At 41.8% G+C, this 24283-nt stretch overlaps 1 protein-coding gene and 1 long non-coding RNA gene across 8 annotated transcripts; one reads left to right on the top strand and one right to left on the bottom strand.

The window, feature by feature from the left end:
- The first annotated feature begins 14 nt into the window (after window positions 1-14).
- On the top strand, window positions 15-18276 carry LOC103162198. Of its 7 annotated transcripts, XR_004771047.1 has the most exons (6): window positions 15-1257; window positions 5000-5190; window positions 5442-5560; window positions 11958-12034; window positions 15413-15499; window positions 17897-18276. It is a non-coding gene; the product is annotated as an uncharacterized LOC103162198 (long non-coding RNA). The 7 variants fall into 7 exon arrangements; XR_003487776.2 differs by lacking the exon at window positions 11958-12034 and having other exon boundaries at window positions 15269-15499; XR_003487780.2 differs by lacking the exons at window positions 11958-12034; window positions 15413-15499 and adding an exon at window positions 15269-15412 and having other exon boundaries at window positions 17-1257.
- Window positions 6927-23935, bottom strand: Styk1 (serine/threonine/tyrosine kinase 1). Its single transcript, XM_027429851.2, has 10 exons — window positions 23400-23935; window positions 18341-18497; window positions 17911-18045; window positions 16370-16639; window positions 15290-15471; window positions 14371-14454; window positions 11936-12150; window positions 9717-9757; window positions 9005-9101; window positions 6927-7977 (listed from the first exon to the last, which is right to left on the bottom strand). The coding sequence occupies exons 2-10, from the start codon at window positions 18402-18404 to the stop codon at window positions 7770-7772; spliced, it is 1296 nt and encodes a 431-aa protein (XP_027285652.1). The 5' UTR covers window positions 18405-18497; window positions 23400-23935; the 3' UTR covers window positions 6927-7769.
- Window positions 23936-24283: the final 348 nt, after the last annotated feature.

The raw sequence follows: 24283 nt of genomic DNA, 5'->3' as shown, positions 1-24283 counted from the left end.
GTCACGGCGGGCGCGCCTTCTCCCTAGGGAAAAGAAAGCCAGGGGAGCCGCGGGTCCCGCCGGACACGCTGAGGACAGCTAGAGGTTCGCGCAGCAGCGGCTGCACCGAGATCCCAAGCACGTTGTTTTCGTTTGGGAAAGGATTTTTATATGGTTTGCTCTTTCCCTTTTAGTTCTTGGACGATTTTCATACACGTGTATGATGAATTTTAGTCACTTCCTCCTCGTTACCCTCTCTCCTTTTCTGTCTCCTTTTCTGTCTTCCTTGTGTCTGGGTTGCGGGTGGGTCGGGGGCCCTCACCGAGTTTAGTAAGGGTTGCTTGCACGAGCACGATGGAGGCTGAAGTCCCCGGATTTCATGACCTGGATTCTGTATTGTTTGGGTGTGACCTCCTCCATCTACTGCCTCCAGCCCTTCTGCCCGCGTATTCCTGCTCGCACTTTAAGGACTCAGGCATTATGCTTGCCTGTCCCCGTCACCTGGCAGAATGCACTCGGGCAGTACCCGGGTCAGCCCAGGGGTCCGTGGTTGCGAAGTCTGCACGCAGGTGCAAAGGACCCCCTTTAAAAGAGAGAGACACACCCCCACCCCACCCCGCCCTCTTATGCTCTCTTTCAGGCTCTCTTTCCCGCTGCTCCCTTGGGGCAGACAGGACTTTTCCTGTCTCCCTCTTCTCTTCTGTTCTCTCTCTGCCTCTGTGTCTCTTTTCTCTTTCCTCCGCCCCCCCTCCTTTCCCTTTCTAATCTCACTTAAACTCTGCCTGCCTGGCATGTTTGTCCCTCGCCTGCCAAGGTTCCCCACACATTATCATAACACGCACTGTCTTGTCAAATGCACCTTGTTACCTCGTCAGTCCATTTCTTTAACTAGCCCCCAGTCCCCTTTCTGGTTTGATAACCAACACTCAAAAGCATCTAACTACGTACACAAGCTAAGATCCACGTTCAAGAGTGAATGGGTTATCTGTCTTAATACTTCACGGTTACCCCCCACTTACTATAATAATTTCCAGATTCATCCTTTTTCCTTCCAATTTCATTTTATCTTAGTAATGAACAAATAGCTTTTCTTTTTTTTCTTTAATGGGCTTGGGAGGAACATTCGTAAACCACTTGTACTTTCTGGTTGCCCTCTGGTGTGGGTGTGGCTTTTCTGGGTTTTTAGCCAAGGTTTACAAGCTGCACTTCTTGTGGGTATCTCTGATCTCGAAGCACATTGTAAAGCGGGGTGTGGCTCTACTTCCTGTAACTGGTGAGGTGAGTAAAGATGCATTCCAGTGGCAACCAGAATATCTTCCTGAGTCCTAACAAGCCTTTGCACAGTGCTTCACAGTTACCCAGTAGCCAACAGCCTAAACTAAGACTAAGAGAGCAAACAAAGAAAAGGAAAAAGAAATAAAATTTTAAAGACAAAAGTAAAATGAATCGCTCTAGTGGGAAGTTTGGTGTTCAAACAGCACATGAAGTTGAAAAGCCCAGACAGCCATCGGGGTAAAGTTTTTCATAAGTAGAACTTATGAGTCGCTTCATTTGTAAGGATTAACAGTTGGGGGGGGGGGTAGGCCACAATTCCCAATGGCTTAAACTGGAGAGGTAAGGAGCATTATGGTGTGAGATGGTATTGAAGAGCACAAAATGACAGTGAGCTTGCACACAGTCCGAGTTTCGAATCCTGATCACCTCTCTGTTACCAGCACTGAGTAATCCTATCTGGTGACTGATAGCCTTCTGCAGTAATCCTGGGAAAGTACAATCTCAACACTGTCACCGCCTAATTGTATCTCTACCTGTTTGATCATTAACTAACTAGATACACAGTAATCAACTTTGCCAAACACAGAACTGAGAAAATTAAATAACATGGATACGATGTGCTCTGAAATCTATGCAAGCTGAGTTTTAACAAGTATTTCCCATGTGCCAAAACAGATGGGCTTTAGTAATACAGCAATAGAGCTATTTGCACCTTCAGGCTAAAAAGAATGCAAACATGTAAAGCAAACATCAGCACAGGGAAGCAATTAGTATTACATATAGCATATATGCAATAAAGCATCCTGTACCAAAAAAAAAAAAGCAAGTGTTTTTATTGTAGGTGGAACTAGAAGTTTATTAAAGAAGGGAGTATTGAAGAAGACTTATAAAGGGTGTGTTATTTAAATTGGCTTTTTGATGAGCAAATTCTGTGACTGTGCTGCATTACAGTGTTTCAGGCAAGGATGACCAAATTAGGTAGAGTGGTGTGAACGTGTGTATTTAGAGAAAGCCAAAAGATGCAGTTTCTACATTTGAAATCAATAAATAACTAGAATGTAGGGCTCAAGAAAGTAGAGTACTTTTCAAGGCAAGTTGGGGCAGATTTTCTTTGGTCATTGTTTTATTTTGTTTTGTTTTGTTTTTCCAAGACAGAGTTTCTTTGTGTAGCTCTGGTTGTCCTGGAACTCACTTTATAGACAGATCAGGCTGGCCTCAAATTCAAAGAGGTCCACTGGCCTCTGTTTTTCAAATGCTGGGACTAAAGGTATGCACCACACTGCCCAGCCTCTTTGGTCATTTTAATAGTTATATAATTGTTACAAAATTTACTCATAGTAGGGTGGTAGGCTGCTATTTATGGAAATACATTAGAAGCATAAATCACCACACCTTTCAGTCGTACAACCAGGATGACTCGCCAAACCTCACAGAGATTTGAGAAGTTTTCTAGAATGAGAGACTTTAAGTTTTAAATCCTAGATGGGCCCGAATTCTTACAAGAATAATTCACAGAAACGTAAGCACGGTGTTTTATAACATCTGGGAAAATATCAGTTATAATCCTTTCCACTGAATTCTACAAGAAGCCTCCTTCAGTGGCCTTAGGTCCTGCATGTTTTTGAGATAAACTAGAAAACTGTATTTGCCTAACTCTTCACATTGTAAGTCAAGATAGTACCAAAATAGGACATTTGCACTGTGATCAGTATTAAGAAATAACAGAGCACTCTGTTTTCTCCTCTCAGATGGTAGACACTAAGGGTGTGGGAAAGTGTTATGTTTACTGAGCTCTTAAGTGCAGCTAGTGAGACTGGGAAAACCGAATTCTTAATTTTGATTAACTGAAATTAATATTTAACTATCATACATGGCTAGTGTTTCTCATGTTGGTTAGCATATTTATGTGAGAATTTCAGGCTGGACAGTGCTGGTGCATGCCTTTAATCCCAGCACTCAGGAGGCAGAAGCAGGCGGATCTCCGTGAGTTCTAGGCCAGCCTGGTCTCCAGAGCGAGTTCCAGCATAACTAGGGTTACACAGAGAAACCCTGCTTCAAAACAAAACAAACAAAAAGAGTTTCAGATATCCTTAATCAGACTGGAAGCAGTGAAAATATACTGTGAATGTTTTTTCCTTTCTCAGTTATTGTAGGTTCCAAATTAGGGTGTAATTACATTGTCACCATTTACTTGTGAATATAAATGTTTTTGTCACTTACATGAAACTAAAGGACTGCTTCTGCCTTTGCCAACGCTGTGATCAGCTTCACAGCACCTTGTGAAATCATTTTGAAGTAGGAAACGAACATTCCCAACTGCAATGGAAGGCAAAGTCTGATGGTTTAATGTACAATATGAATTGATGATTACTTTCCAATCAAGTGTTTTGTCAATCCTGTGTTTCTTTCGTTTCCGGTTGTGTTTTGTTTTGTTTTTTTAATTGAGTCAGTGTTTCATGTACCCCAGTTGGCCTTAAACTCACCTATGTAACCTATTCTAGCCTTAAACTCCTTACCAAGTATTAGTATAACAAGTGTGTACCACACACCTGCCTGTTTTAGGAGTGATTCTTCTTTAGAGCTGTTAATGTCTTAAATACTCTGCTGGGCTTTCTTTCCCTGCTTATAGAATTCTCCTCTTTTGAACTCTTTTTATAATGTCTCCTCTGCCCATCTACATCTTTTTGTCTATTGAAAGTGACCAAATCATTCCCATTTTCAATTTTCAGAAATGCTGTCTAACTGTATCATGATTAACACTACAGGCAATAAGCTTGTATTTTCATTTTGTGTCAGTAATTTTGATTGGTTTTATATATTTATAGACTCAAATGTCAGAGTATTCTCCTTTAGTAAAATGAACCTGCCTAGCAAAAGTAGTGTGCAGTCTAATATACCATACTAAAGTTGGGACATTTTAAGAAGGAAAAGCCAAAGTGTGCTGATGTATTTCTGCCCATATCCATCCTTTGTCTTTTATTCCATTTTAGGTTTCCCTGTGGATTTTAGCCAAGTCTTTTTCCACTAGATATTGATACTTCTCAAATAAATCCCAGTCAGGCTGAAACATCAGACACCCTTATACTGCTGGTTATCAGGCAGGATAATTGATTACCATGATATGATAGACTTAAATTGCATTATTAGGCCTGGAACAGCTGGGAGGCAAGCTGTTGCTGGATATTTGATTATACAGTATAAAGATATGTCCCTGTGATTGGTTTAATAAAAAGTTAAACAGACAATGGCTAGTCAGAAATACTAGGCAAGACTTCCAGGCAAAGAGAGGAACTGGGGATGAATTTAGGCATGCAAAGGAGATGCCAGGAGACACAGAAGGTACAGGATGGGAGGTAAGTGATACAACATAGATAAATAAAAATAGGTTAATTTAAGTTATAAGAGCTAGTTAAAAACAAGCCTAAGCTAAGGCCAAGCTTTCATAATTAGTAATAAGACTCCAAGTCATTATTTGGGAACTGGCTGGTGGGACAGAGAAAGACATGGTACAGCAAACATACAAAAGTATCATATGACTTAAACACACAACATAACTTTTAACTTAAAACAAGCACATTCTACTAAGAATAATAGGCTATCCTCTGACTGTCTGTGTGTGTTTTTTTTTCTACACGTTTGTCTTATTTCATTGAGTATGATAAAGCATTTTGTAAGTTATAGTGAGATTGAGAAAATCAACAAATATTAATAGTTTTATTAACCTGCTTTTCTTCTTTTAATACAGTGAAATGTAGCTGGAGAGAGATGGCTCAGTAGTTAAGGTTACATACAGAGGACCTGAGTTTGGTTCCTAGCACATATGACAGACAACTCAAAACCACCAGCAACTCGAGCTCCAGGGAATCCAACACAGCCTTCTGACCTTCCTGGCCACCTGCAAAATCCATAGGCACACACCCAAGAAGGAGAGAAAGAGTGAGCCACCCTCCCTTTCATTGTGTGTCTTCTTCCCCTTTAACACATGTGCTACAGCCCTGTAGACATCTTTTCAGTCATTTACCTGCATGTTTCTTTTTCTGGTTATGATTATGGTTTTGTTTTTTATAGTTTCTTGTTTATGTATGTATGTGATCAGTGTGTGGCAAATTTGTCAAGTGTGTGCCACGGAATTTATGAATTTCATAGGACATCTTTGATTGTTCATCCTTGCCTTCCATCTTGCTTAGATCTGGGTCTTCTATGGTTAACCACTGAGTATGAGGTGTAGCTGACCTGCAACATCCTGGGGAGTCCTGTCTTCACTTCCATCTTGTCAATGGCATCCTGGTGTCTGAGCTTTTACATGGTAAGGCTCTGGGGATCCAAATTCCATTCCTCAAACTTTCATGACAAGCACTTTCTCCACTGAACCATCTTCTCAGCCCCACACTGGTACTTCTTACCATAAAATTGCCATACAAATCCCACTCCTGGAGAATTTGTTTTACTGTTCCTATGACTACCTGAGCCCCCCTCCCCCCACAGTCTCAGTTTAAATGTCATGTATTCAGAGAAGTCTTCACTCAGCACTCCCTTCTACTATCCCCATGGGATGCATTCACAACATTTAAGGTGAGTTTTTAATTAGCAGATGACCACACATGAATACACCTGGCCTGACTATATTCAAAACTCCCACTTTTCTTACCCAACATATTTTCCACTGTCTGGCACAGCAAGCTTTCACACTGAACATTTTTAAATATTCAAATAAGGAAATACTTTGTATGATGGCTCAAATTAACAGCTGGGAGGCAACAATTGGATCTCATCCCTTTTCTCTCTCCAGCCCACTTAAATCCGGACTACTCACTGTGGTATTATTTAGCTGAGTCATTATGACTACATCAAAATTTCACTTGATTCAGTTGTGTCCGTTTTCAGCTGCCAATCATCTTTTCTATGATAGCTCTCCTCATCATTGTAAAGGTATCAGGGTGTTCTTGCAAAGTCACACATCAGCGTGTGAACAAGAGTTGTCCTCTCTTACAGTACTTTGAAATCATAGGAGACTGCCGTCATCCACCAAAACCTCATGCAAACACAATGGCTCAATAACAGTGTAGGTCACTTCCCTGTGTAAGGCCCGGGGTTCAGTTCTCCATGTTGGAAAACAAAACATGGTAACAGTTTAATGATGTGGTGCTTGTGCCATGCCACCATCTTTTAGGCATGTTCTGCCCTCTACTATCACAGCCCAGGCTTTTCCCTGCACACAGTGGATGTTATGGTTGAGAAAAAAAAAGAATGAAATGGAATCTTCTGAGTTATGGGAGGAAAAGAAACTAGTTTTTATTGAGGACATATTATATGCCATATATTATACAAATGTACATTCTCAATGACCTTCACACCACCCTGTAAGGTAGAAAGTCTTCTCATTTTATACATAAAGAATCTCTTTTTAGACAATGTAGATTCTTTAATCTTCCTATTAAAATTAATTTCCATTTGTTTTATTTTCTACTCCCTAGTGTAGATATTGCAGTAACTATACATCAGGAAAATCTATTTCCAGTAAATAAATACTAACTTAATGAGTTGTTTCACAGTGTTTCAATGGATGGTTTAAAATTAGAAGCTACCACCCATCTCTATCAGATTACTTCTTCTTTGGCACCTCCTAATGACAACCTAGATTACTAACTAAGTCTTCTTGCTTGGTTTCCATGCTTCCTACTACACACACACACACACACACACACACACACACACACACACACACACACACACCACACACACACCACACACTAGTTCTACCTTTGGTTCTTTAGACTTACTCTTCTTAGTCTAGCAGGACTAGCAAGCAAATGTGATGAACAAAGTTCTTAATAACCATAAAAAGACTCCTGCTTCTTATAAAACATAGTTTCAAACAGGGTCCACCTGTCTCAGAGTTCAATAAAAAGTTCAATCTGTAATCAAGGAAAAACTCAGTATTGTTTCTTATAGTTCTTCTCCAATTCTTCATGACTGGACTAGGACTAAACAATTTTTACATCTCCTCAATGTAGAAGAGACAAGATCTCTTCTTGAGGGAGCTTTTGATTTACCTTACACTTCTCAGGAAAAAGAACCTTGAATTTTCTTTCTCACGAGTTCCTATGTTGAGTTCTATTCATTCATACCATCTGATTATTTATACTCTGTAATAGTTTAGATTTAAAAAAAAAACTTTTTAGTAGTAAAGCAGGCTGGGATGGGTGGGGCCAGCCCTTTTGCCCTATCCCCCAACAGTCATTGTAGATTTTTAAAATCTCCTTGGGAATGGCACTGTCCACCACTTGTACCCAGGTCCTCTGGACTGGGAGGCAGACAGATTGATGGTGAGTCTTAGTTCAAGACTACATGGTGTGTAGAGGTAGAGCCTTGTCCAGCAGCATTTTATATTTCCAGGAAAATGTATAGGGGAAAATGTGGGATCCATGTCCTTTTTCTCCCTTTGTGGCCCATAGAAAGTTCCTTCCCTCTGTTCTTGAAGAAACTGATTCCAAGTCACTTGTCTGAGGACATCTTTAAAGGATAGTGGTGTAGCTGTAGTAAAAGCTCTCTGCTCTGATGCCAGCCACATCTGCATACAGCTCAGGCACCACTAACTCTGGCACTTGCAACACAGCCTTGTCATTTGCAGATCTAGAGGCAGCTTCTAGGCGCAAGAGCAGCTCTCCAGGCAAGGGGCGACTGTTCTCACTCCAGTGCCAGCAGCTTTTCATAATGTTGTACCTGAGATGGGAATAATGAAGACAAATGTGAAAGGAACATAATTCCTCTTCAACAACAAAATAAAAAGCCTCAGCCCTTTGATCTTCCTAATCTGTCTCCCATTGTATTTCTAGAGACTGGTACTCTAGCATTCTCTTTATATCAAGTCTATCAATATCCTTTCAGCATGATTGCTTTTTATAATAGAATGCTGGGGACTTTTCAGACTACAAAGTGACAGAAGAGCTCTGCCTTTTCCACCATGCAGTGCAATGTGGTAACAGAGCTGGGAGGAAGTTGTCTGTTACCTTATTGCACTGCATGGTGGAAAAGATAGTTCAAACATGAGATGATTAAAAACCCACCCATCAGAGTGTTAGGTTCTTTAAGGCCAGGCACTTTGTCTGAAGCTTCTTGTGACAGCAAAAATTAGAATCCTCAGTGGTTGCCTCAAAATTGTATTGAAGGATGTTTATATCACACACACACATGCATGTGTGTAATATATATGTGTGTGTGATATATATATAATATGTGTGTATATCAGATATGCATATATGATGTATACATATATGGCATATTTATGACTTGAGTCTAAACTGTCCCCCAGGGCCCCATGTTTTAAGTGCTTGATTCCACAGCTTGTGGTACTAGGGGAAGCCTTTGAAGGTTCTAGCCACCTTAATTCCAGCCTTTTTCCACTGCCTGCCTGTCCACAAGCATGTGAACAAGCTGTCTGCATGCTCCCACAGCCTCAGGCTGAGCACCTCTGCTCTGCCTTCCCCACCGTAATGGAACTGTGAGATAAGGTCAACCTTTCTTCCCTAAAGTAGTTTCTGTTGGGTATTTTGTCACAACAATTAGAAAAGTGACGGATACAGTTGCTGAGCAGAACTGCTTTTGTTTTGCCTCATGCTTCATTTAAGGCTGTGCATTAGCAAATAAGGACAACTAGCCATCATCTGAGGCACTCTGAAAAGGGTGTGGCTAATAGGGACCAAAACATGATTTGCAGTTACAGAAACTCAAGCCTTTAAGAGTCACTTACATTGCATGTGTGCAGCTGCTGGGTCTCTTCATGATTTTCCCTCTCTGGAGATACTGTAGAATGCTAGTGGGGGGGACTTCAGGGTATGGTGGTGCCCCTGTCAATGTGAAAAACATGAGAGAAACAAGAGACCTTCTAAATATGAGGTGAAAATAGCTCCAATATCCATTGACCTGAGACCGTGGCCTTTAAACCGTAATCACAGGGAGCTATGGTGTACAGTATAGTTGCTCCCTGCCAATTGTGTAAGAATGCAATAGATTTCAGAAATGGTGTTTTGGAGAAGAAAGGTAATATTAGGAGTTCCTGGGTTTTAAGGACAGTAATAAAGCATGACAAAACATGAAATAAGACCTGCCTTCCACTCTTCATAACACAGAGGAGCTACAGTTTCTAAATTGAATGGATTAATGAACTTGAAGAAAACATTCTTATATTTATATAAGATGGCTATGGGAATTATCCTTTGGGTTTGAAAACATTCTATGGAGTTGGTATGGTTTGGGGGGGGAGAAAAAGGGAGAACTGAAAAAAGTTAAGAACGGTCTAGGAGAGGGAGAGAGAAGAAAAGAAATCATCATTTTTAGTAGACTTTGGGTGAAAGGGTTAGAATCCATGTCAACCCAGTGCAATTTGGCCTGGCCTGAAAACATGTCCTCAAAGGCTACAACTTGTAGCCAAATAAGCAAGCTTGTCTGGAAGCCATCCTTACCTAGAGTCACCATCTCATAAAGCAGGATCCCAAAGGACCAGCTGTAAAAGAAACAAAGCCATCCATTTAATTTCTACCTTTGTCTTTACTAAAGAAATCTTACTTTAACATCAGCAAGGAAATGAAGGAGTCAAGGAGAGCTGAAGTGTTTTATATAAAAAAAAAAAAAGGCCAAGGAACAGAGGAGTGAGTCTGTGTCCCTTCTTCATGATATACGTTTGCAGTTGTTATTAGCATGGGTGTGTGTGCAATCACAAACCCATTCACTGAAACAGAGTGTCCCTCTTTTTCCTTTTCATCTCTTCTTTCCCTCTCTGCTCAAACTCTAGCCTTCACCCAACACAAAGCAAAGGGGGATTCTTCATTTAAGTATTGTTTTCTCGGTGCATCTATTTACTCAAACCTAGAAAGAGGATTAGTAAACTTTAGACATTTAGACAGGGAATTTGGCTAATCAATATGACTTGAGAGGTACATGCATCATTAACTGAGTGACATTTTATAAGTGGAATTTCCCATGGTCTGTTGAAAAGCGGGTATCAATGACACATCAGTGGAAATATCCTAACTGGCTCATTGCCCTGATGCTGAAATTCCCACTGCCTCCTGTGATGTGGCCATCAAGGAAGCCATTCTGCCTCGGATTTGTGTGCCTCTTCGAACAGCTGATACATAGGATTTCCAAAGATCAATTTCAATTCTTTGCAATCTTGATTATACTGATTTTATATGTATATATAGTTAAGGGATCATCTAAATGCTATAGATGCTACTTAAATGTTTACATAAGATATATCTTTAAACATAAGTTGAATGTTTTAAAACTAGTCTGTAAGTGTATGCTGCTTAAAAGAAAATGTGCTGGAATAATATTAAATACCTGTAGTTCCAACACTTGAGAGGCTGATGAAGGAGGATCACTAGTTTAAGGACAGTCTGACTATATAGGGAGATTGTCCTTCAAACAAAACAAAAATGAGGCAGGTGTGGTGGTGCCTTTTCTACATAACGAGTTCCATGATAGCCAGAGACAATATAGAAAGACCCTGTCTCATCTCCACCCCCACTCCAAGGAAATTTTAAAAAGTTAAGTGAATAACCTGTTACAAAATTGTATAGATGAGTCAATGGGGGGGAGGGGGAGAGAGACTGAGACAAAGGGTATCGGGGAGGGGGGCTGCAGGCAGGCAGTGCACACCTTTAATCCTACCACTTGGGTAGCAAAGGTAGTCTGATCTCTGTGAGTTCAAGGCCAGCCCAGCCTACAGAGCTAGCTTTAAGACAACTAAGCCTACACAAAGAAACCCTGCCACAAACACACACACACACACACACACACACACACACACACAAAAGAGGGAGGAAACAATAAAAGTCTCATGTTGTTTCACAAATATTCACAAACTTTCAGGTCTCTTACTATACTAAGAACCTTCTCAAAGCGACATCCAGTCATTATCCATCATTACAGCTTCTATTTGTACAAGAAATACAGCGGCATATATGTGTGACCCCCCCCCCACTTGGGAGGTTAAGTCAAAAGGATCATGCTGTATTTGCATGTCCAAGACCCATCACACATGTAGATTTTTTTCTCCTTCAAAAGGCGGATAAATAAATATGCATGCAAAAATTTTCACATAAGAAGTGACTTGGGGTGGAGAGATAGCTCAGTGGTTAAGAGCACTAACTGCTCCTCCTGCAGAGGACCTGAGTCCAGCTCCTAGCACGTGTGTTGGCTCACAGCCTCCTATAACTCCAGTTGTGGGAACCTGACACTCTCTTTGGGCTACCAAGAACTCTTATACATACATGGTGCACATAAACTCATGCAGGCAGGCACATGCACATAAGTAAGTGAATATTTTTTAAAAGGTGACTTGAAACCTGTATACATATTTTATTTCAAATCCTTCATTTCCTGACTCTTAAGGGGGACCATGACCTAAAGGTTAAGGCAAGGCTGCTAAAGTAAGTCCTCCAACATTGATTTGAATAATATTTTCATGTGTTTCTTTCCTAATAAATCTGCTAATTTAACAAGAACTACAGGAAAAAGCATTAAAAAAAATGAATGAAAGCAGATGACAAACATTTTCACTTGAGAACATGTCTGATTTCAAGTAGAGATCTCATTTGCAGACAGAGTTGACTGCAAGCACAGATTCAGGGGGAAACACCAGACCTCAAAGAGAAGAAATGAAAGATGAGGAACATACACATCTCCTCTGATGCTTGCAGGTCTCAGGAGAAGCCGTTCTGGAGCAAGCCACTTGAGAGGGATAGTCCTGATGCGAGCCGAGGAGATGGCCCCTTGGGTATGGACTTCATAAGCCAGGCCCAGTCGGCAGAGTTTAACAGTCAGGTCATTCTGGATCAGGATGTTCCTGGCGGCCACATCCCCATGAAACAGATTCTTATTCTGCAGGAATTCCTATCAGCATATGATCAAAGATAATCAGCATTCTGAAGGTCAAAGTTCACAAATAAGACAGTCTTGGGTGGCCTTCAAAAGACAAGGGCCTTCTCCGCTCCAAACTCTCTCATCAGTCAATGAAATCCTTTCCAAAGCAGGATAGGAGATTAGACCTTTACACCATATGCTTAGGATTACCAAACTCAGTGAATGGCCCAAATGGCACTAACATAGGGATTTCACTCCAGTGCTAAGGATGGGTCCTGCTGCTTCATGTGTTCTAGGTGAGCACTCTGCAACTGTGCTACACACCCGTCCTAACCCTGCACTCTGAGAGTATAATCGCATGAGGTGTGTCAACCCTAACCCTCCTGATCGTGCTTTCCCTTCAGATGGTACTCAGGTTGCTTCTGGAACAGAAAGCAAAGCATACAGAAAAGCTGACTGCCGTGTCATAAATGTATACCAAGGTTCAAGTCATCTCATTCTGTCCTTTGAACTAGATGAAGTTAAGGAAGTATCATTAAGGCAAAAATCCAAAGGAAGACAGAAGGCCACACACTCATTAGGTGATTGTGACCATAAGCCAGGCTCTTAACCCAGGAAGTGCTACAAACTCTACCAATCCACTAATAGTTCTTAAGCCAGGCTCCAAATCAAATTCTCTGAGAACTTGTAAAAATAAGCTTTAAGACTTTTAGCACAGATTTACTAAGCCACCACCTAGAAAGAGAGAGGCAGTGACTTGTAGTACAGAGAATCAAAGGATTCCGGTGTGGTTAGAAAAGCAGATGACAATCACGGTGGCTGGTAATGTGTGCTGGATCACCTCTTCTGGCACGAAACCACTCAAGCTGTGTGTGACTGAAAAGCCAGAGATCTGGGGCTCTGATTACCATACACTGACAGCAAAAGGAAATTTAGAGGGTTAAAGTGAAAGTTTCCAGTCACTGATGAAGAAGGAGACTGTGCCTGGCAGTTTTCTGTCTCTTGGGAGTTTTTAGAATGAAGGAATTAATTACAATGAATAGTATTAAGGAATGTATAAAAAAATTATCCTATAATGAGAAGAATTGAAGAATGCACTAAATTTAAAGTCATTAAAGGTAACAACAAAAACCATAGCCTTGCCTGGTGACAGGTGATACAAGTGCCTGATAGATACACCAGGTTGATCAGGGCACCCCTGTAGGATAGACAGGTCTGTGCTTATGATTCAGGAGGCAAGGTAGGCTGAAGCTCACAGCTTAGCCACACTAACTGCTGTGCGATGGCTTCTCTCCCCATCCGATGAGGGTGCCAACCAGACTGTTTCTCTTTTCTTGCATCCTTTTTACTATATTTTTCCTAATTTCATTTAGATACCTGGTGGGCCAAGCATGCAGCTCTTGCTGTGCAAAAGACACAAGTTCAATTCCCTACACTATCACCACTACACACACACAAAAGAGCCCCTTTAGACCCTGATCCATTTCACATATTGTGGTAGCAAAATTCAACCAAGTTTCACAGAGCCTTGATTTTTTTCATAGAAAATATCCATTTGAAATCTATCCAAATAATTTCACATACATAGTTATATAAACTTCCTGAGTAATTTTGATAAAGGTAATTTTTTTCTGAAACCCTAAATTGTTTAAACCTCTTTAAGTTGATTTAAAAATAAAAGAGCAGTTGGCCTTTCCTGTTCTTTTTTTCTCTTTCCCCTGTTCCTTATTTTTCATATATATATATATATATATATATATATATATATATTCATATTCATATTCCATTACCAAAGCAAGTCTCCCACCAAACACAGTCTGAGCTAGTCTGTCTTGTTTTTCAAATATAAATCTGTAGCCTTCATCTTTCCACTGATTTTCTTTCTTCCCTCAAATCTCTTCCATCTTGCTTCCCTTGTTTTCTCTTTCACATGTACACAGATCCAAATACCAAATTAATCTTGACCCTGGCTTTGGAAACTTAAGCTAAGTACACTTTCACATATATCTAGTTTACTGTATCAATCCTAAATTGACTGTCTTCTGCCTGGAATGCTTTATACTGTATTGTGTTACCTAAATAACTTCATAAATAGGGGACTGTGAAACAAACTGTTGGTGAACAGTCTGCCCTAGCTTTATCTAACTATCTTTAAAATATATACCCCATTCAGAATTATCAGTGTGGGAAATACAGCATCAATGCTAGGCTGATAAGAAAATCCTACGTTTCCACTGATGCTGATCTTACCAGGGCCAGAAGGACCTGCTTTCCGATGTGATATATTTGTTTTTCTGTGAGGTCGTAAAGCAGGCCATCCATGGTCATCACATCCTAAAGAGATGGAGAAATGAAATATATTATGTAAAAGTGACTTACACATAGTTTCTTTCTAAAATTGTGGCAGAGAAACTCTGAAGTGCATATATCAAAGCTAAGGACACCACAAAAACTCAGGAATTAAGGCTCAAAGAGATGGGGCTGGAGAGATAGATGGCCAAAGGGTGCAGGTACTTGTCACCAAGCCTGATGACCTGAGTTCCACCCCAAGATCCACAGAATTGGCTCCCATAAGTTGTCCTCTGACTTCTATGTGCTCCCCCACCACATGCACAGAGGAGAGAGAAAGGAAAAAAAAACACTAAGATGTATTTATGTTTCTTTTATGTGTGTGTATGTTTGTCTGCATGTGTGTATATGCAGCACATGCATTTTGGGTGTCCTTGGAGACCAGAAAATGTCATCTGAGCTCCTGGAACATGTCATGTGTGGCTAATTGTGCACAGAACAGACATGGAATTTTTATTTTGTTAGCGTCTCATGTACCTGAGGGTGGCTTCAAAATGGATGCATAGTTGAGAATGACCTTGAACTCAAGATCTCTCCTGGTGCTGGAATTATAAGTATGTGCCACCACACACAGTTTTATGCTATGGTGGGGATCAAACATTGCACCTTTTGCACCTTTTTGCTAGACAAACTTTGTACCACCTGAGCCATATCCATAGCTGCTAGCTATGTGACAATTATTTCACACTTATATTGCCATTGTGCTATTCAAAAGTTTTCACCCATAAATTGTCTGCATATTTTGTCATTTGTGTGTTAATTGGTGTATGAAAAGTTAACCAAAGCTTTTCCCTGCTAGTGCAGCCTCCCTACTGCTCACCCTGCGACAGGTCCAGAGAAAGCTGAGCAGATCTCCGGGGACCACATCCTCCAGCACCATGTACAGGGGCAGCCTTTCTGTGCAGCATCCTTCCAGCTGTACCAGGTTCTTCTGTTTCCCCAGGTATTGATAGAATTGGATTCGCCCTATGAAATCCTGGACCTCCTGGAGTCCAGTAGGTTCTATGAAAAACAGAAGAACCAGAGCCAGGTCAGTGAATGGTCAAGTGCAGCCAATGAGTGGGAGGCAAGGAGCAAAGGGCATGTACAGATGGTGTTGTTCAAGTCCCCTTGTGAGAGAGGGACCAAAAGTGAAGAAATGCAGCTAGAAAGGGGGCAGAAGGGAGACCATGTAAAAGAGAGTGATACTCAGTCAACGATGCTTTCACAGAAATAATACAGTCAAGGGTCTTAGACCTGGACAGATTTTCACCTGCCTGAATAGACAGTGCTTTGCATTACATCACTGTCTGGACCTTGGCATGGACACTTTTGTTTATGTTAGCCCTTCCTTGTTTTATTTTCTATGCATCCAGAGAGAAAGAGGAAGAAAGGAAAGAGACACAATATCAAGGAAGGGTGTAAGGACCTGAGAGATGGTGAAAGCCAGTGACTGGTGACATAGAAGCCTGATGACTTTTCAGTCACTGGAACCCAAAATGGAAGGAAAGAACCAACACCAGAAAGTTAACTTCTGACCTCACACTTGTGCAGCACACACCTGCACTCACACATACATACCATGTACACACACACACACACACACACACACACACATACACACACACTAAATTAATTTAAAAAGAAATCAGACATTAAAAAAAAATCTCATAATCCTATGACAAACAGCAAAGTAGCATCCACTATGGAAAGGTCCACTTTACTGGCATCAGTTGGCAAGGGTTAGGTAGAGATCTAAAGACCCAAGGAGAACAACTCTGCATCAAGCTTCCCTGTACACAATAAGCGTATCTGCTGATACATACATATCTTAATGTTTGCAGTTCCTGTTACTATTATTTCCAGGTACAGGCTCAGAGCAGAGAAGTAAAAAGGATAGGAGTTGATCTTCGTACTTTACCTTCTAAAACCTTGAGGACAACACTCTTTGGCTTGGGGTCGCCTCTGGTGGTCATCATGGCGTGATAGAGGGTCCCACAACTGCCACTGTGGATCTTTCCCAGAACATCTGAGAGTTGTTCCCTGGGCACCTGAAGCTTAGCCAACTGAGGTGTGGCTGCTTGTAGAAAACTCTCCACAGAGGAGGTCTCCTTAAGTGGCAGGAGCACTTTTTCTCCTTGACCTGCTCCCTCCTGCCTTAGGTCACTAGATGCAGCTGCAGAGGCAGTACCTAGAACAAAGAGATGATGTCCACCATCTGTCCCCTGCCCTGGGGACACTGGAAAGGCAGACTTAACAAACTAATCAGTCAGATTTTTCAGTGACTAACACAAGGGCATCTTCTGGTACTTCTCAGTGAATGAGTGTCAACACTGAGCTCCTACAACAGTCACAAGAATTCCATTACTTGTAGGAAAACTAAAGATGAAGCCCTCGAAATTGGTCGTGTTTCTTTTTTATCATCCTTGGGATTACCTTCAGTGCCCCCATGGATGTAGCACAGAGGCAGGACAGTTCTGAAAAGGAATTCATACCATAGGTACCAAAAGGTAGTGTCACTGTCTTAAGTCAGTCACATGACTTTCAAGATTGAAGGAGGGGTATAGGTAGACACTCAACCGTCAGCTGTAGCTTTTCTTTCTTCAGGTGAAATCATTCTATATTTCCATATTTCCATGACTCTTAGTCAAAAGGTCTCCTGAGACTAGCTCCCATCTGTAGCTACCTTTCCAGTTGGCCAAAAAAAAAAAAAGTTTCTTTCTTAAATTTCCAATCATTTCTTAACCAGTCTGTCTGTTCAGTATCACCGTATACCATACACTGTCTGTGAGTTGAGGATAGGCACAGTTCATATCTGCCTAAGATTAGTTTCTAATCATAGGACATTATGAATGGATGAGGCAAAAAAAAGAATGGATGAGGCAGTATTATGGAAGAAAATAGCCAAAGGAGATCCTACTTTATCTATAGAAGTCAAAGAAAGGCCTTTCAGATATGGCGGTGTTTAATAAAGATCTAGAAGCATTTACAGAGCAAACCAGGATGACACTGTAGTAGATGGAACAAGATGAATGAAGGCACCAAGAGAAGAGTGCACATGGGGTGTTCAAGGAGAAGCAAGGAAGGCCTTGCAGATGGAAGCCAAGTTGGGTGGGTAGAGAGATGTGGGAGGCCAGAGAGTCCAGATCATACAGGCCATGGGAAGACCCTTGCTATTTTCCATTCTGTAGAACACAACAAGCTATTGGAGGGTCTTAAACAATATGAACTGAGGCCAATCAAGGCACTCATGAATCATTTTGCGTTGGCAAGGTGGAACTAGATCAATGTAGTATTAAAGGCAATTATAGAGAAAATCATTGGGAGTTCAAGAAGCAAATGGCTTGCATTTATAGTTTGTAAGATCTGATTATGGATTGGACCTACTGAAATCTTGGCCTACAGTTTCCTTAAAATCCATCTTGTCTGAGTCTGTACCTATCCACAGGGTTTGAGACTTACTCCGAGGTCCAGGGCGCTGCCTTTGAGATCTCTGTCCTCTGATAAATAGCCATAGGATGATTGCAAGAAGGATGAGGAAGCCACCAACCAGGAGAGCTGGAACAATGATGACTTCATACTGTTGCTCCTGAACAACTGTTTAAGCCATAAACAGAAAGAGAAATAAGAAGCCTGCAAATTTCCCCTACCCATCATATCTCAGTGCTCCTCGTATCCCCTGGTCCCCTTCAATGGAGGCCCATGGAGGGCAACCCTGCATCTTAGACCAATGAGTTCTTCTATTCTGATCTCTGACTGGCTTGTAGCCCCCACTGCAAAAAAAAAGTGATGCTTGCTAGAAATAAAATCAGCTCTCCTCCTCCAGAACCATCCAGAACTCAGTCTATTGCTATAGCGTCAGATCACAGGGAGTTGTGGTGTCTGCTCTTACCACACAGCTTGTCACTGAGACTGCACTCCAACAGCACCCGGCTTAGGCGACCCTTCTCTCCCATCACCACAGGGCCAGCCTCCTCTACAAGGCCCACAGGGTGTGCACAGAGAACAGCCACAGTGATGCGTTGTTTCCAAGGACTGTGTGTGTTATTCTAGGAAAACAAAAAGAGCACATGTAGAAAATTTAAATACACCAAAGAATCTCTAGCAACTAAGCACATGGTGCCCTTTCTAAGCCTCCTACTTCTCTCTGCTCTTCTGTCTGGCATTTGGGCTGAAGGAACACCCTTTTTCTCCTGAAGCATTTTCCTTTCTCTCTGATACAGCTTTGCAGCCTCGATCCCTTCATTTCATTGCTACTGAAATTCCTTTTAAGGCACCCTGTACGTCTGTGACCATGCTGAAGTAGGGACCCACAGCACCATCCTGACCCCCAGTACAGCCTGGAAGCATGTTAAATTCCTTTCGGCTTCATGTCACACCTTCTTACACATAACATTGTGTTCCACCTTTACGTGGACAATGAATGAATATTTGGCAAATGTCAAAAGAAAGGATTTATGCTTTGGCTTGCCTATTCTGAAACACCTGAAAGAACAAATAAGCAGACAGCATTTATCAATGAAAGATATTGAATCCCTCAATGCTCAAAGCTTGTGTAGACCTCCTCTACACCCACTGGTTGTCAAACAAACCCACATCAGGTCATAGACTATAGAAGGTGTCATTATGGTCTATAAATAATAGTGACAGAAATAAAAAGGAAATGCATCTATGCATACATGTATTTCAAATGTAGAGCTGAGGAATTGACTCAGTATGTAACGTGCTAGCCCTGAGAGCCTGAGGACCTGAGTTTGAATCCCTGGAACTTGTGTATCTGAAACCACAGCACTCCTAGATGAGAGGCAGAGAAAGGAGAGTCCCTAAAGCTTGCATGCCATGGAACCTGGTACACACTGCAGGAAAAACAACAAACAGAGTCTGGAAGGCAAAGCCTGACACCAGAGGACATCTTCCACACTAATGGGTGGCATGCAGGTACTCACAAAAATAAAATGTTATAGTATAAAGATGTTTCACACGCCAATTAGCAATTTTCCAAATAGATTACTAATTTGTTGTTTACCGTTGGAAATTCGTTTTATTATTAATATATTTGTTCTTTGAAAGTTCCATACAAGTATATAATACATTCTGGTTCTCTCCCACAACACACACACACACACACACACACACACACACACACACAAACCGTCTTATTTTCCTACCTCCCCTGCCAGCACCCTATCTTCCTTAGAAATCTCTTTCCTTTATTTACTAGTTTATTGCTTTGTTTTGATAGTGTTGTTGCTTTAGTGTCTCACGGGTTTAACTAGGGCTATCTGTGTGACCCTGAATTGCCAATGGGTATATACACAACTGGATGCTTTGCTTCCCACTCTGCTAAATCTATTCATTGACAATCGATCAGCAGTATGTGGTGGGGGCCAGGGAGCCCTTCTCTCATCACAGAGGACTGCCGGGAGCACCTGACCTAGTGCTACTGCTCACAGGCACAGCTGCTATGGCTAAGCGGGTTCTTTGTCTAACCACCTTCAGCAACTCCACATAACCCACACATCTTTTAAGTGACGTCCACAGACCTGTTTCTTTCTGATGCTTCCCACTCTTCCGTGTGTCTAGCAACCTACCCTTTGCCCTTGCTCAGAGATGAGGTGGCTCCAGAGGCAGGGAAGCTACTGCTTCAATTGTGACTACAAAACCTGAAACAAAACACCTAAGTAATCTCAGGTGGTCTCTTTTGGTAGTGATTTGATAAAAGTAAAACCAGAAGTGCAGTTGGAATTGCCCAGTCCATTTTTCTCTCTTGTATGCAACTTTTCACCACCTGCTCCCCTCTGATTAGCTGGCCACACACCCGTCTGCCTTCTGACTTGTTTAATTGTGAGCTACAATATGTATTCATGGAATAATGAAAATTGAAAGGGTGTGAGGCTGGAGTGGGGAGATTTCTTTGCTTATGATTTTTGGACAGAGCATCTGTGCTTCAATAAGTAGCACTTTGATGGTTAGCATCAACACTAAAACTCAGTGTGTAACCATAGGAGGCCTAGGAAGGCTGACAGACGATTTAGCATCACATCAGGACAACACTGGGGAGGCAGAGGCAGGAGGATCTTTTGAGTTGGAGGCCACCCTGCTTATATAGTGAGTTTCAGGACAGTCAGGAGTACATAAAGAGACTCTGTCTCAAAAAAACAAAGAGAGAAACAGAAAGAGGGAGAGGGAAATGGGGGGGGCAGAATTTTTTGTCTGTGAGTTTGTATACAACGCAGCAAGGAATCTATGAAGTCATCAAACTCTACCTCGTGTAGATGGTGAACCAAACAAGCAAAGACAAATAAGGTCAGAAAGCTTCCGCCCTTCGGAGACCATGGGGCCGGGAGCAAAGGAAAGGTCCTGAAACCAACCCAGCTGAGTTGGGTGCTCACAATCTGCTTGAAAATGTAGCAAGGCTGTAGGTATTCTTGTTTTCATTTCCTCTTGCTTCCTTTTCGGGATCTTATCAGATGTAAGTAATTATTTTTGTTCAGGGAGCAGCCAGTTGAACGAGTTTGGCTCTCCGGGGAGTAGGTGCTAGGAACACAATCTCTCTACACAGTACAAATGGAAAAAAAGAGTCAGTCAGCAGCCAGCTCAGACTGTGAGCTCTGCCCAAAAGCCAAACTACACTCCACTAGCACATAAGGAAGTAACCTGAAGACTGTTGTACACAGACCCTACCCTGAACTGGCTATAGCCAAGCTCACCTTCCCTCAGTGACCCAAACCCACCCTTCTTCCCCGAGGCCTTGAGACACCACAGACATCACTTAAAACTTCCTGAGTCAGGCTCTCACCACGGCTTCTCCTTGTCTCTGGTAGTTTAAGGAAACTAGGATTTTTAATAACCAGCCGCCAAATGAAAGTGGACACTAGCGTGCAAAGCAAATGCACTCTGTGGAGCTGCCTCCGAGATATCCACATGGGCTGGATTGATGGCATGAGTTCAATCCCCATGACCCACGTGGCAGAAATGAGAATGCCCAAAATTTGCCCCCTGACTTCCACACAGGCACCATGGCAAATGTTTGTGTCTGTGTTTATGCACACACACACACACACACACACACACACACACACACACACACACACACACACACAAAAGGGAAAAATGTTTGCAAAGAAAGAAAGAAAAGGAAGATAATTGTACAATAATTTCCAATGGTTACAGTTTGCCAAAACACATGTGGCATATAACAGATGACCCCGGGATTTTTAAAATTTGCACCCCAGGCAAACTTACTAGGCATATCCTGACAGCAATAAAATATACAGGAAACCTTGCCACCCAGATGTTCCTCTAAACTCGTACATCAGAAGATATTCACATTTGTTTGTCACAGCAAGATTACTTGCTATGCCACTTTTCCCCTGAAATTAGTTATTGATTAGCAAATGGCTGTCTGCATCAAGCTGAGAAAAGGCATGCCGTTATGCCTGATCCTCTGGGATGGTTCTTCTCAGAGCTTAATCTGGCTCTTCTAGAAGAATCCTATAGCCAACATTTATACTTATATAACAAATATATGAAATTAATTCATCATACCAATAAATAGGCATAATAGTTAAGTGTTGGAGTCCTAAGTCCTATAGTCCATAATAGGCTAATTCCTTAAATCCCGTGTGGCATCTACCTACAGGTGCCTGAGAAGAATATTAATGGATTAATAATATAATTGAAATGATAACTATGTAATATATTAAGAACATACTTATAACAATACTATATTAATATGTACACAACTTTCTCATCTTGTTAAAAAAAATTGTAGCATGATATAGCTTCTCTTATACGGACTGCAAAAATATTAAGAATGTAAATTGTTAGGCCACAGTTAGTGCCACAATAGCAAAAAGCATGCATTGGAATCAAGGGACTCTTGCAGTGGTGCAGCTCTTGATTTTGAGCCTCATTTGACAGTTGCAACATATGTTTGTATATAGCTTCCATGAACCGTCATCTACTACTGTGAAACCTTAAAAGCTCAGAAATAAAGTATCTGAAATATTTTCTCACTGGTCATTCTCCTTTGGGGGTTACTCACTAACAGTTTTCAGAAGTCCTCGGTTTCCCTCATTTACAAAAGAGCTCCCCAAAGAAGGAAAAGACGGGAGCACACAACTGCTGCCCACCCCAAACAGCCACCTCAGCTCCAGGTGTGGCTTCTTTTTCCTCATTAGACGGCACACCTGAAGCCTGCAGCGGCTGTTGGAGCCTTCCTGCAGTAGCTTTGTTCGCGTTATTCTTCATCACATTGCACTTCCAAGGCTTGGTTCCCCCTCCTGGATTCACCCCACTGGGCTTTACCTACTAATCAGGTGCTTCGGAATCTTTAAAACTCTCCTCACAGCTGGTTGTGATAGTGCACACTTCTGTTCCCAGAACTCAGGAGGCAGAGGCAGAGGCAGGTGTATCTGTGTGAGTTTGAGGCCAGGCTAGCTTGGTCTATACAGTGAGTTCCAGAACAACCAGGACTACACACAGAGACCTTGTCTCAAAACACACACACACACACACACACACACACACACACACACACACACACACACGTGTGCACAATCTCCTCACAGTTTCCTCCATAAAAGAGAACTTTTTTTTTTTAACTTCTGGTCACTCTTCTCATCTGTTCTCCATCTCTCTGGCAGACAGAAAGATTCAAGCTAAGGTTAAGAAGAGAGACAGGAGGACCATGCATGTGCATACCACTCTCCTCCTCTCTGCTGTGTTCTCTCTCTCTCTCTCTCTCTCTCTCTCTCTCTCTCTCTCTCTCTCTCTCTCTCTCTCTGGCCACGCCAACAATCAGGAAGTCCACTCAGCTACCTTTACCTAAGTACAGTATCATGTGGGGTGTGGCCCAGTAAAGATTCTGTACACAGAGCACACTCCCAGGTAAACAACAGTAAATACCAGGCCAGATTAAAAGTGTCTCCCTGGGAGGACATTACTACCTCCGTCTGCAGAGTTGGGAGCCAAGGCAGAGTGTGTCCCCTCCTGAGTGTGGTTCAGTAGTATCTGTGAGCTGTCTACAGCCTGGGAGAGGTGGAGTCAGCACTGCCTTGGCTCTGTGATAACAGAGGTTTGCAGTTCGCACTCTGGTTTGGCGGGTGACTCCTGTAGCCTCCAGTGACACAGCAGCGTCTGACCTTGACAGTCCTTTTCTTCCTCCTCCAGGAATTAGGGAACCACACCTCTTTCTCTTCTGTGGGCAGTGGAGAAACACAGACCAGCAGGAAATGAATTGGTGACAAAAGGGTCAGACTCAGGTGAAAACGGGTTATCCCTCCTTGCCTCTGCCATGTGACCAGGTGATTCTTTCAAACTTAAAAGGAAAAAATAATGTTACTTTGCTAAGCATTGAATAGTAAGTCAGAGGTAAGAAGGAACATGAGAAACCAATTGTTTCACAATGGGCTCCAGGGTTACAATATTGACAGTAAAAATAAAAACTGGAGATGTTAAAAAAAAAAAAAACAGCAGCCCACAGGAGCTGTGGGAAGAGCAAGGGAGAATGACAAACGAAAGACAAATAATACTACAGGTTTATTAATCAGATTTGACATTTTGATTTGAAATGTCCGGTAGACATCTGGGCTGAAAATGAATCTTCAGGAGCTTAGTTTTTTGTTTTATTTTTTTTTAATTCTATGTGTATGGGGCTATAGCCTGCATCTATGTTTGTGCATACATGCAGGCAGAAGAGGGAATCAGATCCTTTGGAACATGTAATGATAACTCCTTCCGCCAGCTGCCTGGGTTCTGCCGCCACTTTAGGGCCCCCAAATAACACATGGAGTCATATTAGTTACAACGCTGCTGGGCCAACGATGACTAG

The sequence above is a fragment of the Cricetulus griseus genome, chromosome 8 (genome assembly GCF_003668045.3).
Source record: "Cricetulus griseus strain 17A/GY chromosome 8, alternate assembly CriGri-PICRH-1.0, whole genome shotgun sequence".
Lineage (NCBI taxonomy): Eukaryota > Metazoa > Chordata > Mammalia > Rodentia > Cricetidae > Cricetulus > Cricetulus griseus.
The sequence above is the reverse complement of the archived record's forward strand: the minus strand, read 5'-3'. Positions and strand labels throughout refer to the sequence as shown.

Coding starts and splice junctions, on each gene's coding strand:
- Styk1 (XM_027429851.2), bottom strand. CDS start 18,404: ATGGGAGAGAAGGGTCGCCTAAGCCGGGTGCTGTTGGAGTGCAGTCTC. Junction 15,472..16,369: donor TGTCCTCAAGGTTTTAGAAG/GTAAAGTACGAA, acceptor TGTTTTTCATAG/AACCTACTGGACTCCAGGAG. Junction 14,455..15,289: donor TTCTCTGGACCTGTCGCAGG/GTGAGCAGTAGG, acceptor CCATCTCTTTAG/GATGTGATGACCATGGATGG.